Here is a 15,860-nt window from a genome sequence, read left to right on the forward strand (position 1 = left end):
ACTGCGCCGCAGGAGAGAGGAGGAGTGTAAACGGGCGGGCAGAGGCACAAGGAGGGCGGGGTTATGAGCCGTTGGGGAGGTCCGGTCTTGGGCTCGGAAGATTGAGACGCCGCCCTGGGCACTTGAGACGGCGCATTTACAGAACCTACAAAGTTCATTTTTGGCTCAAACAAGACTCCGGTATATGCAACAAAGGTACCGTTTTAAACTTCTGGGTGGCACTATTAACGCTATTGGATCTGTCTAATAGGCTCAAATGTGGTGACAGACTCCCTTTAAGACAACACCTAACATAGTAACATAGTTTATAAGGCTGAATAAAGACATCTGTCCATCCAGTTTAGCCCGTTATTCTGCAAGTTAGCCCCAACAATTGATCAACAGCCCTTCGAGAAGACTGGGATGTCATGCCTCAGCAGGCAATAAGTCGAATTGTGAACAGCATGAGATGTCGTTGTCAAGCTGTAATTGATGCTCAAAGGCCACATGACGCGTTATTGTGACTGACATTTTTTGTGGGGGCTTTGGTTTCAATAAATTGTTTGAGATGAGGAAATCACCATTGCGTGCTTCTACTTAAATGCCCTACTTTAATGATATAATATCACTGCAGTGTGAACTTTTTACGTTTTCCGTAAATTTCACCCGAAAGCCAAATATCCCTAGGTGAGTAGTGATCTGCCAGAGCAATGAAACAAGGTCTCTCAGTTGAAGGATTCTGCCACTCTTAGTTTGCGACAAGTGGTAATAACTGGCATGTCAACAAACAGGCGGTAAGACAATCATCCCACATGACTTGATCCGATTTTTGAGGTTTCGGGTCGCTAAAAAACGTTGCTTTCAATCTGACTTTAATGCTCCTCCCACATGCTACAGATTGGAGCTACAATGCTTGAAACTTTGTTCGCCTGCAGATTTTAGTGATGCCCGCTACCTCCTTGATTTGCATAACCTTATGGCTTGTCCTTACTGGTGTTGCAAGTGTTGAGGAGTGTCATACGTTTGGTTTTCTTTATTGCACTGTAAGGCTACTTTCACACTCACGTTTGGTGCGGATCCGTCTTGTATCTGCACAGACGGATCCGCACCATTAATGCAAACGCTTGTATCCGTTCATAACGAATCCGTTTGCATTATTCATAAAAAAATAAAAAATCTAAGTCAAAACGGATCCGTCTCGACTTACATTGAAAGTCAATGGGGGACGGATCCGTTATCAATTGCACCATATTGCGTCAGTGAAAAACTGATCCGTCCCCATTGATTTACATTGTAAGTCAGTACTGATCCGTTTGGCTCCGCATAGTCAGACGGTCACCAAAACGCTGCAAGCTGCGTTTTAGTGACTAAGAAACGCAACGGAGGCCAAACGCAGCCAAATTGATGCATTCTGAACGGATCCTTATCCATTCAGAATGCATTAGGGCTTAACTGATCAGTTTTGGGCCGCTTATGAGAGCCCTGAAACGGATCTCACAAGCGGACCCAGAAACGCCAGTGTGAAAGTAGCCTAAGCTGTTAGTAAAAAAAAATTATGTTGCTGGATCCCGCTTTTAAACAATAACAATGATGCATCCAGCTCTTAACTTGCCCATCAAGCACAATTTACAATCCCTCACCAAGGGGCATGATGGAGAGATATTTCCCCCTGAACTTGCTAGTGATCTTAATCTCTTGCCGCAGGGTCCATCCATTACGAGATTCAGCATGATGGGCTGCTGCAGGTGGGTGATGACTGACCTAAAAGAAAACAAAAAATCAAAAATATTTTGTCTTTCACACCGTATATTTACAGTAAAACAGTTCAAAGAAAAAGTTTATTCTGCTTTGACTGACTTTCTGCAGTGTATACCACACAATAGGATTGCAGTATTTCTAACAAATACACAATTTCAGGTTCAGATACTCTTTAAAGAGCGACTACAAACACCACTTTGAGAATAGTAAAATATATAAGTAGATTTATTAAGGTAATAGTGATAATCAGGCAAATGTATGTCCTTCTTTTGGCAAATTAAAGGGGTTCTCTGGGATTTTAATATTGATTACCTGCAAGGGGAACTGCCTTCTTACAGGGAGGACACCCCCTGTATCTTTAACTTTAATTCAGTGTATTCTTTCAGATTGCCTCTGCTTAGGTATTGAGTTTCATCCTAGGGGCTCAATACCGGAAAAGAACTGATCAGTTTTATCCTAATGTATTCTGAATGGAGAGCAATCCGTTCAGGATGCATCAGGATGTCTTCAGTTCAGTCACTGTACGGTTTTTGGACGGAGAAAATATTGCAGCATGCTGCAGTATTTTCTCCGTCCAAAATCCCAGAATACTTACCAGAATGTCGGATCCGGCATTATTTTCCATTGAAATGCATTAATGCCAGATCCAGCCCCAAATGTTCCGGAAAAACGGATCCATTTTTCCGGATGACAACCGGAGAGACTGATCCGATATTGCAATGCATTTGGGAGACTGATCCGGATCCGTTTACAAATGGTATACGTTTGCAACGGAACTGCCTGTATATGCAAATGAGCCTCTGGGACTCAGGGACGTTCCAGTTACTCCTAAAGGGATGACTAGCTTCTTTCCTGTATTGTGCCTGGGGAATACAAGATGCAGCACCATCGAACCCCTCTAGTGACAAAAAGATTGAACTGAGTACCCCCAAGGCAGCGAGCACTGATACATTTAAAAAAAATAAGGCTATTCTCGCGCTGTGGTCACAATCTGTTCTAAGCCTCTGTCAGCAGTTTCTTCAGATTTGACAGAAAGAATAGTGCAGCATGCAGTGCCAATCTTCCTATCAAAATCACACCACATTGGGATCCACAATGGAGGACTAATTTTAAATGAAACACTATAAAATTGTAATACTTTTTAAATTGCATTCTGTGCTATCAAAGGGTAATACAGCAATACATACTTCTTACATCCAGTGATGTCTCTAATGCACATGTTCTCTTTTCTCATCTTCTCCATTTGGATCACACTGCCATGATGATTTCTTAGGTTGCTCCTACTCTTCCATCATCCTCCCACCTTCTGAACACCCCATCCTGTCACCCTAATAATGTGCCTGCTGTGCTCAATACTATACCGCACAAACATAGTGCCCTTTAAAAAACTAGTAACACACAGATAGTGCGTCGTTCAATAATTATTGACATACAGTGCCTTAGATAATATACTTTTAGTAGTAATAGTGTACCTATGGTTCCCCTTATAGTAATGATGTCCACCTTTGTGCCCCGAAAGTAACACTGTTCCCCATGGTCCCCCAGTAGTAATAAATCCCACCATAATGTCCCCCAGTAGTAATACATCTCCTATAGTGCCCCTAGTCGTAGCAGATATCACCATATTTTCCCCATTAGTAATAATGCCCAACTATAGTGCCCCATTAGTAATAAAAAAAAACTAATGTATACCAGTAGAAAAAAATGCCCCCTTATAGTGCCCCCAGTAGTACTAATGCCCCCATATGTGTGCCAGTAGAAACAAATATCCTCTTATAATGTGTGTCAGTAGAGAAAAAATCATTTAATGCCCCTATAATGTGAGCCAGTAGAGAATAAATGCCCCCTTATAGTGCCCACAGTACAACCAATGTCCCCATAGTGCTCCCCCAGTTATAATAATGACCCCCCCACACACACATTGGCCCAAAGGAAAAACTCAAATACTTCAGTCCATGTTGTCTGTTATGCGGTGCAGGACACAGGCCTTTTCCGGCCTACATCCTCAGCTGTAGTGCCTGTAACTAGTGTTGAGCGAACTTGTGTTTTAAGTTCGGCGTCTAAAGTTCGGGTGATCGAAGTATCCTGTTATGGATTCCGCTACCATGGACCATAACGGAATTTATAATCCATAACGGGATACTTCGATAACCTGAACTCGAACTTTAGACGCCGAACTTAAAACACAAGTTCGCTGAACACTACCTGTAACCAATTAGAATAAATGGCGAGGCTGAGAGACATTACTCCCATTATAATTGTATCTCCACCCCGAGAAATATAAAGAGACCATAGCAACCAGCAATGAAACACTGCTGGCTGCTAGGGCAGTCCACGTACACCCTCAACCTGAGGTGCATACCCTTCGGGTTATGTATACCATGGGTTAAGAACCACTTTTCTATAGCACCACATATACTGAAGCTCTAATCTCAGTCACCACTCTCATGCACAGCAGAACTTGTCAAATCAAAAGACAATCCCGGCAAATAAACCAGACAAACTGAGGCAAGCTTCCAGAACTGAAGAACGATGCTGGAAGAAAACCCACTCCAAGTAAGACTTCATTATATACACTCACCTAAAGAATTATTAGGAACTCCTGTTCTATTTCTCATTAATGCAATTATCTAGTCAACCAATCACATGGCAGTTGCTTCAATGCATTTAGGGGATGGTCCTGGTCAAGACAATCTCCTGAACTCCAAACTCAATGTCAGAATGGGAAAGAAAGGTTTTTTGAGCGTGGCATGGTTGTTGGTGCCAGACGGGCCGGTCTGAGTATTTTACAATCTGCTCAGTTACTGGGATTTTCACGCACAACCATTTCTAGGGTTTACAAAGAATGGTGTGAAAAGGGAAAAACATCCAGTATGCAGCAGTCCTGTGGGCAAAAATGCCTTGTGGATGCTAGAGGTCAGAGGAGAATGGGCCGACTGATTCAAGCTGATAGAAGAGCAAGGTTGACTGAAATAACCACTCGTTACAACCGAGGTATGCAGCAAAGCATTTGTGAAGCCACAACACGCACAACCTTGAGGCGGATGGGCTACAACAGCAGAAGACCCCACCGGGTACCACTCATCTCTACTACAAATAGGTAAAAGAGGCTACAATTTGCACGAGCTCACCAAAATTGGACTGTTGAAGACTGGAAAAATGTTGCCTGGTCTGATGAGTCTCGATTTCTGCTGAGACATTCAAATGGTAGAGTCCGAATTTGGCGTAAACAGAATGAGAACATGTATCCATCCTCTGATGGCTACTTCCAGCAGGATAATGCACCATGTCACAAAGCTCGAATCATTTCAAATTGGTTTCTTGAACATGACAATGAGTTCACTGTACTAAAATGGCCCCCACAGTCACCAGATCTCAACCCAATAGAGCATCTTTGGGATGTGGTGGAACGGGAGCTTCGTGCCCTGGATGTGCATCCCTCAAATCTCCATCAATTGCAAGATGCTATCCTATCAATATGGGCCAACATTTCTAAATAATGCTTTCAGCACCTTGTTGAATCAATGCCACGTAGAATTAAGGCAGTTCTGAAGGCAAAAGGGGGTCCAACATCGTATTAGTATGGTATTCCTAATAATTCTTTAGGAGTGTGTAAGCAAGTAGTTCTGAACTTCAAGTCTGCACTAATGTCTTCAAAAAAAGGACTACTTCAAGACTCAAATATTTTCTGTCCCACAACCCTGATATTTATTACTTGCAACTCCCTACGCCGTCCACCAGAGTCCACCTCTCATTCCAACACAGGACTATGCCTCATATTTCAAACAAAAACCTGTAAACAGAAAGCTTTAACCACCAGTCCCCTGAAACCCCCTCTACACTACTACTACTACTATTGTGCTTCTCCCACAACCTGCTTCACCACTATCACAGAGGAAAACCTTTGCACCATACTCTTTAACCCCTTCCCGACCAGCACGGTACTAGTATGACGCTGGCTGGGTCTTTGAATATGGCACCGGTTCCTGAGCGGAGCAAGCGCCATAGCTGCGGGGTGCCTGCATACAGCAGACACCCGTGGCTCATGTTTGCGACCGGCCAATGCATTAGAGTCTATGAGAATAGCAATCTAATGATTGCTTGTTATAGTTCGCTATGGAAACTATAAAAAAAAAGAGTGTTAAAAAACGTTTTTCAAAATAAAAAATGTAAAAAAATATAAAAATTCTAATCACCCCCTTTGCCCAAAATAAAAAAAAATTAAAAGTCAAACAGCTTCGTACACATACAGTAACTACATAAATGGTAGAGCGGTCAGAATATGGAGACGAAAAAACACAGGAGTGGCGAGTAAAGCCAGCACAGGCTATATTCATCGCGCCCCAGTCCATTCCCCCCCCCCCCCCACACATTTTTTTTGGGGGGGGGGGGAAGGGGAAGTGAGTCTTATATAGTGCGGGAAATACTGTATATAAAATTGGTAGGTGACTAGCGGAATAAAAGTTTACATATCATTGGTGTATGCAAGAATAACAAAATCCAAAGGGCAATGGTAGAACTACAAAATAAAACACAATCAAAAAGTTGTAAGCACCCCAAAATAGAACCAATGATAATGACAATCCATCCAGAATAAAAATCATTATACTTACCTGCGAGACTGCGTTGTCTGTGTCCGGCCGGGAGCTCCTCCTACTGGTAAGTGACAGATCATTAAGCAATGCGCCGCACAGACCTGTCACTTACCAGTAGGAGGAGCTCCCGGCCGGACACAGACATCGCAGGTAAGTATAATGCTTCTACAAATTGCTAAGTAACCATGGCAACCGGGACTGCAGTAGCGTCTGGTTGCCATGGTTACCGATCGGAGCCCCAGCGATTAAACTGGGACTCCGATCGGTACTCTCCCGCTGCCACCAATGATAGGGGGGGGGGGGGGGGGGATTTTAATTAGGAGGGGGAGGGGAGGGCCCACTGGCCACCAACGAGTTAACTACAGGGGAGGGAGGGGGGGCCCGGCCGCACTGGACAACAAAGAGTTAACTACAGGGGAGGGAGGGGGGGCCCACTGGCCACCAATAAGTTAACTACAGGGGGGAGGGGGGCCGGGCCGCACTGGCCACCAATGAGTTAAAAACAGAGGGGGGGGAATTGGAATGCATTGTAAGGATTAGACCCCCAAAAGTTCAAGTCCCAAAGTGGGACAAAAAAAAATAAATGAAAAAATAAAGTTTTCCCCAAAAAAATTATAGTTTCAGGTAAAAAATAAACAAAAACATCATTTCCCCAAATAAAGTAAAAAAAAATTGGTAAAAAATAAGGGGGTTAAAAAAAAGTATACAAATTAGGTATCGCCGCGTTCGTATCGCCCGGCTCTATAAACATATCACATGACCTAACCCCTCAGATGAACACCGTAAAAAAAAAAAAAACTGTGCTAAAGAAACCATTTTTTTGTCACCTTACATCACAAAAAGTACAACAGCAAGCGATCAAAAAGGCGTTTGCCCACCAAATGGTACCAATCTGTCACCTCATCCCGCAAAAAAAGGAGCCCCTACCTGAGACAATCGCCCAAAAAATAAAAAAACTATGGTCACAGAATATGGAGATACTAAAAAACTTTTAGTTTGAAAAAAGCTGTTATTGTGTAAACTTACATAAATAAAAAAAAAGTATACATATTAGCATCACCCCTGCGTTGGTATCGACCGGCTCTATAAAAACTTATCACATGGACCCAACCCCTCCAGATAAACACCGTAGCAAAAATCAAATAAATCACGTTCCGAATCCCCCAATCATTGGTGGCCAGTTGTGGCTCACCTCTCCCCCCCCCCCCTAGTAAAAATCACATTCCGTAATACCCCCCTCATTGGTGGCCAGGGCGGCCTCACCTCTCCCCCCCCCTCTAGTTTAAACTCACGTTCCCCGATCAATGGTGGCCAGTGCGGCTCTCACATCTCCCCCCCCCCCTAGTTAAAATAACATTCCTCCCCATCATTGGGGCAGCAGGAGGAGTTCCGATCGGAATCCCAGTTTAATCGCTGGGGCTCCGATCGGTAACCATGGCAACCAGTACGCTACTGCAGTCCTGGTTGCCATGGTTACTTAGCAATTTTAGAAGCATTATACTTACCTGCACTGTCTGTGGCTGGCCGGTCGCTCCTCTTACTGGTAAGTGAAAGGTCTGTGCGGCGCATTGCTTAAACACAGCAGTTTTGCTCAGAATTCATCAGCTTGGCTCCGATAAGTCACCATTCCGCTCTGGAGGCGGACACCAGAACGTTGCCTGCAGCGTTTTTCTGTTCGTCCTGGGATGCGGAGCGAGACGGATCCGTCCTGACACACAATGTAAGTCAATGGGGATGGATCCTCTGACACAATAGAAACTGATCCATCCCCAATTGACTTTCAATGGAGTTCATGACGAATCTGTCATGGCTATATAAGACATAATACAACCGGATCCGTTCATGACAGATGCATGCGGTTGCATTATTGTAACGGAAGCGTTTTGCAGATCCATGACTGATCTGCAAAAAACGCTAGTGTGAAAGTAGCCTAGAGGAGTATGTTTAAAAAAAAAAAAAGCAAATGCGTCTGTTCAGGAAGGATTGTACTGGTTAGAGAGTTAATCAACACACCTGCTCACATAGCGATCGATAGCCACAATCTTCCATTCGATCCAGCTCAAATGTCTCTCCTAGGAGTGGATTGAAAGGTTTGCTGACACGAAAGACTGTGGTGGAATATGAAGAAACAGTGAAAGCAGCGACTAAACACAGCTGCTCAAGTGAACTCTCAGACTGAGCTCCCCGGTCCAGCAGGGTGTAGTATTCCATGTCCTCGGTCAGACGCTGGAGCATTGAGAGTGGTTCGTTGAAATTCACCTAGAGTTAGAAAAGTAAGGAAACGGAAATTAAGCTGGAAATATTTGTAATTATAATTGAATCACTGAGACATGCTTCTGTTTACTTATAATCTCTTAAATTAATACAATTCCTAGAATGTCTAGATCACAAAATCAGTATGAACACAAAACTTGGGAGCCACCGCACCTCGCCCAAGGAGGTGAGGCTTAAAGGGGTTCTCAGAGTTATGAAAAAAAATATATTATAGCACTGAAAATCTGATGGGCAGCAATATATAACTAAGCTAAGCAAGATTTATGCAAAAAAAAAAAATCATATTTCCTCATTTCCCTGGTTCTCTTCTGGCCCTTTGTTTACATGCAATAAAAACAATCTCTGCCACTCCCCCCTGCTCTGCTAAGGGAAGTGAATACAAGTACTGCCCTGAGTGACATGTCTGACTGCTGGAGAATCAGCAGGCATGTTGTATGTGTATGACTACAAGTCCCAGCTGTATAATGAGACACTGCTAATACACACAGGATCTTCCCCCTACCTTCTTGTGCAATGCTCTCTCTAGTCTTACAGCTCCAGTGCCTAGAACTGTCACTGCTGCAGCTAGATAGTCGTGTGCAGCTGAAGGGGTTAAGAATCCTAGGAGAGAGAAGACGGCAGAGCTGGGGTGCGTGGCCAGCACAGTGACTCTAGTTTACAGGCTTGTAAACAAACTTTATCAGAGCAGGGAGAGAAGCTGACATCACAGGTCATGTGACCCTCAGTGAAATCTGAGAAACCAGCCACTGGAGATAAAGTGGAGTAGAGTTCAGCGGACACCTGGATGTTCGGAGTTCGGCAGGTTCGGCCGAACCTTGAAAAGAAAGTTCGGGTTCGGGACCCGAACTTGACCCCGAACCCCCATTGAAGTCAATGGGGACCCGACTTTTGGGCACTAAAATGGCTCTAAAATAGTCCTGGAAAGGGCTAGAGGGATGCAAAAGGCATCAAAATGTGCTTAAGAGCATGACCACTGTTCTGCAAACAATGTGGATAGGGAAATTACTTTAAATAACATAAAATACAGAAAAAATAAAAATAAAAATATGGATCTAGGAGTAGGAGGTGAGGAGGCGGTGGATGTGGCGGTTTTAGGTTGACGTGGCGGTGTAGGTGGAAGCGGGCGGTGAAGGAGGAATAGGTAGCCAACACTGATTTGTGTTTTTTTTGAATTTTTTTATTGGGGTATCCCCCAAAATATTGGGACATATAACAAAATAAAACAAAGAATAAGTGCACTTGAGTACAAGAATGGATAGTTGAGGCTGGTATAAATGTCCTGTGGGATCCATGCCTGGTTTATTTTAATAAACGTAAGCTTGTCCACATTGGCTGCGGCCTGTGATAATGCTCTCTGCCGTGCTAAACACACGTTCACACTATACACTGGTAGCACCTCCAAGGCTGACAAAGCTTTTCCACATTTTTGTCATGCTAACCCTGCCTTCTCAGGTGCTGGTGGTGCCCCAGCTGCGTTGGCGACCTCTTCCTCCTCCTCTGCCTTCGCCTTGTGCTTCCACTGTGCCCCCGCTGTCAGGTGGGAATGCCATCATCAGCGTGCGCTTGTAGTCGCGCATCTTCCGATCAGTAACAGATGTTTTCACTAAATTTAGTTCCCCGTCAGCAATGCAGAGCAGGGGTTCATTCACGGCAAAAGGGGGTTCATGTCACCCAGCAATAGAACAGAGGATTTTGAGAGATTTAGGCCCCTGTCAGCAATACAGAGCAGGGTTCATACATGGCAAAAGGGGGTTCATGTCACCAACCAGCAATAGAACAGAGGATTTTGAGAGATTTAGGCCCCTGTCAGCAATGCAGAGCAGGGGTTCATTCACGGCAAAAGGGGGTTCATGTCACCCAGCAGTGTACAACAGAGGATTTTGAGAGATTTAGGCCCCTGTCACCAATGCAGAGCAGGGGTTCATTCACGGCAAAGGGGGTTTCATGTCACCCAGCAATACAAACAGAGGATTTTGAGAGATTTGGGCCCATGTCACCCAGGCACAGCCGGGTTTGTATACGCCAAAAATGGTAAAATGTCACCAGACAATTGAAAATAAGAATTTTTTAAATTTAGGGCACTAAAAATGGCACTTTTTTTTTTATTAAAATGGCTCTAAAATAGTCATTGAAAAGGCTAGAGGGATGTAAAAGGCAGGTTAAAACATGTGCTTAAGAGCATGGCAACTGCTCTGCAAACAAATGTGGATAGGGAAATCACTTAAAATGAAATAAAATAACTAAAATTTACAAATTATTAACCTGCAACTCAGAGAAGGAGGTGGATATGGAGTCGGAGGGTGAGGGAGGCGGTGAATGTGGTGTTGTAGGTGAGAGGCAGCAATGGAGGAGGAACAGGTAGACAACAATGTTTTTTTATTTATTTTTATTGGGTAGGTAGCCCCCAAAATATTGGGACAAATAAAACAAAAAACAAAAACAAAGATCATTTGCACTTGACTTGAGTACAATAATGTATGTTTGATGGTGGTATAAATGTCTATTCTGCACAAGGTACAGACAAGTCTTGTGGGATCCAAGCCTGGTTCATTTTAATGAACGTGAGCTTGTCCACGTTGCTGTGGACAAGGCGGCTGCGTCTGTCTGTAATGACGCCTCCTGCCGTGCCTAAAATACACGTTCAGAAAGTACACTGGCTGCAGGGCAGGCAGCACCTCCAAGGCATACAGGGCAAGCTCTGGCATGTAGACAATTTGAGACCCAGAATTTGAATGGGGCAGAACCATCAGTCAGTAGGCGTTGTGCACAGGTACTATTCCACCATGTTGTTCAAATGCTGCCTTCTGCTAACACGCTCCATATATCAGCAGTTGGGGCCGGTTGTTGCAGCGAGGGTGACAAAGCTTTTCCACATGTCGGCCATGCTAACCCTGCCTTCTGAGGTGCTGCCGCTGACACAGCTGCGTTGGCGACCTCTTCCTCCTTCCCTGCTTTCGCCTTGTGCGTCCACTTGTCCCCCGACGTCAGTCGGGAATGCCTCTCAGGAGCGCGTCTACCAGCGTGCGCCTGTAGTCGCGCATCTTCCGATCACGCTCCAGTGAGGGAATTAAGGATGGCACATTGTCTTTGTAACGGGGATCCAGCAGGGTGGCCACCCAGTAGTCAGCACACGTTAAAATGTGGGCAACTCTGCAGTCGTTGCGCAGGCACTGCAGCATGTAGTCGCTCATGTGTTGCCAGGCTGCCCAGAGGTAAGGACAAGCAGTCCTCTGTGGGAGGTGTATCATCTGCGTCCTCCCTATCCCCCCAGCCCACGCACCAGTGAAGGGCCCGAGCTGCGTTGCATACCACCCCGCTGTGAACAAGCTTCATCCCCATCCTCCTCCTCCAGTAGTGGGCCCTGGCTGGCCAAATTTGTACCTGCTTGCGTTGCAAAAATCCTCTTCTGAGCCACTTCTAAAAGACTGGCCTGAAAGAGTTAGAGATGACCCCTCTTCCTCCTCCTGGGCCACATCCTCTTCCATCATCGCCCTAAGTGTTTTCTCAGGAGACATAAAGTGGTATTGTAACGCTGATAACGGCGTCATCTCCACTGGCCATGTTGGTGGAGTACTCGAAACAGCGCAACAGGGCACACAGGTCTCGCATGGAGGCCCAGTCATTGGTGGTGAAGTGGTGCTGTTCGCAGAGCGACTCACCCGTGCGTGCTGCAGCTGAAACTCCAGTATGACCTGCTACTGCTCGCACAGTCTCTCCAGCATGTGCAAGGTGAGTTCCACCTGTGGCCACGTCGCATATGAGGCGGTGAGCGGGAAGGCCGAAGTTACGCTGTAGAGCAGACAGCCGAGCGGCGGCAGGATGGGAACGCCAGAAGCGCGCACAGACGGTCCCGCACTTTATGCAGCAGCTCAGACATGTCGGGGTAGTTTGTGAATTAAATTCTGCACCACCAAATTCAGCACATGCGCCAGGCAAGGGATGTGCATCAAACCGCTAGTCCCAGAGCTGCAACGAGATTTCGCCCATTATCGCACACCACCAGGCCGGGCTTGAGGCCCACTGGCAGCAACCACTCGTCGGACTGTTGTTCTACAACTCCTGCGCGGTGTGGGGCCTGTCCCCCAAACACATCAGTTTCAGAATGGCCTGCTGACGTTTACCCCTGGCTGTGCTGAAGTTGGTGGTGAAGGTCTGTCGCTGACCGGGTGAGGAGGTGGTAGAAGAGGAGGAGGAATCCGAGTAGAAGAGGAGGGCCACAGAATGAATGCCCTGCGATCCCTTGCGGCGGAAGGACGTGCGCCAAACAGCTCTCCGCCTGGGGCCCAGCCGCCACTACATTTACCCAGTGTGCAGTTAGGAGATACAGTTCCCTGGCCGTGCTTACTGGTCCACGTATCTGTGGTTAGGTGGACCTTGCCACAGATGGCGTTGCGCAGTGCAGCACACTTGATTTTATCCGATACTTGGCTGTGCAGGGAGGGCACGGCTCTCCTGGAGAAGTAGTGCGGCTGGAACGATGTACTGTGGGACAGCAAGCAACATGAGCTGTTTGAAGCTGTCCGTCTCCACCAGCCTGAATGGACAGCATTTCAAAGGCCAGCAGTTTAGAAATGCTGGCATTCAGGGTCAGGATCGAGGGTGGCTAGGTGGGAATTTACGCTTTCTTCTCTAAGGTTTGTGAGATGGAGAGCTGAATGATTCTGAGTGACATGGTGGAGATGCTTGGGACGGAGGTGGTGTTGTTGGTTGGCACATCCTCTGTTTGCTGGTGGCAGGTGCCAACGTTCCTCCAGAGGCGGAGGAAGAGGCCGAGGCAGCACAGAAGAGGGAGCAGGAGGGGCCTGAGCCCTTTCTTGGTTTTGAAGGTGCTTACTCCACGCAGCCCGTGTCTTGCATGTAGATGCCTGGTCATGCAGGTTGTGCTAAGGTTCAGAACGTTTAATGCCTCGCTTCAGGCTCTGATGTCGTCATCACATTGTGTGAAGAAGTGCCATGCAGGGAACTCCTTGAAGCGGCCTTTGGTGTGCTCAGTCCCTGGTGACGGTGGCCAGTAGCAGCGAACTGTTTTGGCGACGGCTGCTCTGCTTTTGCACCCTGCTCCCGCTTTTGTTACGCTGTTGGCTCGGTCCTCACCACTGCCTCTTCCTCCGAACTCTGAAAGTCAGTGGCACGACCTTCATTCCATGTGGGTCTAGGACCTCAACGTCCCCTGCATCGTCTCCACCCAGTCTTCCTCCCTGACCTCCTTTTCGGTCTGCACACTGCAGAAAGACGGCAGCAGTTGGCACCTGTGTTTCGTCATCATCAGAGAAGTGCTGAGGTGGTATTCCCATGTCCTCATCAGAAACAAGTGGTTGTGCGTTAGTGCTTCTATGTCTTCCACCCCTGGGGAAGGGCTAGGTGGATGCCTTGGGAAACCCTGCCAGCAGAGTCTTCAAACAGCATAAGAGACTGCTGCATGACTTGAGGTTCAGACAGGTTACCCGATATGCACGAGGGTGATGTGACAGACTGATGGGCATGGGTTTCAGGCGCCACTTGTGCGTTTTCGGCAGAAGACTGAGTGGGAGATAATGTGAACGTGCTGGATCCACTGTTGGCCACCCAACTGACTAGCGCCTGTACTTGCTCAGGCCTTACCATCCTTAGAACGGCATTAGGCCCAACCAAAATCACCACCCTCGCTGTAGTTTCTGGCAGCTACTGGGACCTGAGGTAGTAGGTTCAGTAGGACGTGTAGCTGTGGCAGAACGGCCACGTCCTCTCCCTGCACCAGAGGCTCCACCAACACCACCACGACCATGACCGCGTCCCTTAATAGATGTCTGCCTCATAGTTAGCGTTACAAAGCAAAGTAAAAAGTGGTTAAGTATGTAAAAATAATTAACCGCAAATATAAACCCTGATGTAGGTATTGCATTCTTTTTTTTAAAACTCTATATGACAGCGGTATTTGTGCCTAAATGTGACACTCACTTATGCACGTCTTATCCCAGATGTGCAGTATATCAGAGGCTTTTTTCACCTCAGTAACCAAAAAGCCGTATTTCTGGCCTAAATGTGACAGTCACTTATGCTTGTCTAATCCCAGATGTGCAGTATATCAGAGGGTTTTTTCACCCCCGAGTATGCCAAAGCTGTATTTTCTGGACTTGCAGATAGTGCACCAGCATAGGCTATCGTTGCATAAATGGCTGCCGATCATGTATTGATATTGACTAACTAAAGAAAAAAAAGTTCGTTTCAGCAGTAGTTGGCTTAAAAGGCTTAAAAAAAATTGTGCACTGCACCCACAAAACCCTTTTTCTGTAGATCGCCGAGTACATAAACCAGTTCTTGATAAGATTTCTCCCTCATCTCTCCCTCACAGCAGCTGCAGCCTCTCCCTACACCTAATCAGAGCAGAGTGACGGGCGGAGCTACCGACTCCCAGCTTAATAGAGGCTGGGTCACATGCTGCAGTTGGCCATTCACAGCCATGCCAATAGTGGCATGGCTGTGATGGCCTTTGGGGCAAGTAAGTATGACGCTTGTTGATTGCCTGCTTTGCAGCCTTTCAAAAAAACTACATAAAAATCGGGGAACACCGAACCTGAACTTTACGTAAATGTTCTTGTTCGGTCTGGGTGCCGAAAACCCTAAAGTTCGGGTTCGCTCAACTCTAAAAGTGAGTTAATTGGAAAGTTGTTATATTTGCCTAGTTAGGAACATAGAAAGAAACAAAAAAATAACTCGGACAACCCCTTTAAGATGCAACAAAATTGTGGCACAAAAGACTGCGGCAAAGCAAGCCAACCTATAGGTGATATACCATTAGACAATGCGCAGAATTTATTATACAGTACGAGTCACTGCCCATAAACCTAGTGCATTTTTTTTTTTACAGTGACTAAATGTGTCTACATTTTAGGCTTATTTAATGTGATACATGGACTGATTTTCACTGTCTGAAACTCAGTAAAGTAAAAAAAGGGGGAGATAAAATAACAGTCCTCTATGCTTACAGGCATTGGGATCTTGCTCAGCTCTTTTCCAATGCAATTCTTCATAACGCTCCATAAGTTAAGGCTTGTAGTTGGGTTTATATGGAATTCTTGTGCGTCTCTCCTTTCTTGTGTCCTCTGATGATGTGCGCACCTATAGGTAAATTATGCAAAGGAAGTTGCATTAGACACTGGTTTAGATTTTCTGGCAAACAGTTAACTTCTATAATAAAGCTTGCCTGTGGGTATATCTAAGGCTACTTGTGAGATCCGTTCAGGGCTCTTACAAGCGGTCAAAAACGGATCAGTT

At 45.9% G+C, this 15,860-nt stretch overlaps 1 protein-coding gene across 1 annotated transcript in view; it reads right to left on the reverse strand.

Moving 5' to 3' along the window:
• LOC121003272 (oxysterol-binding protein 1-like) overlaps positions 1 to 15,860 on the reverse strand; it is a 362,083-nt gene that overhangs the window by 39,425 nt on the left and 306,798 nt on the right. The window contains 4 exon segments of the mRNA XM_040434977.1: positions 1,620 to 1,740; positions 8,346 to 8,591; positions 15,572 to 15,637; positions 15,639 to 15,704. Of these exon segments, the coding sequence (XP_040290911.1) occupies positions 1,620 to 1,740; positions 8,346 to 8,591; positions 15,572 to 15,637; positions 15,639 to 15,704 (499 nt within the window).

The sequence above is a fragment of the Bufo bufo genome, chromosome 6, assembly GCF_905171765.1.
Source record: "Bufo bufo chromosome 6, aBufBuf1.1, whole genome shotgun sequence".
In the NCBI taxonomy this organism is placed as follows: Eukaryota; Metazoa; Chordata; class Amphibia; order Anura; family Bufonidae; genus Bufo; species Bufo bufo.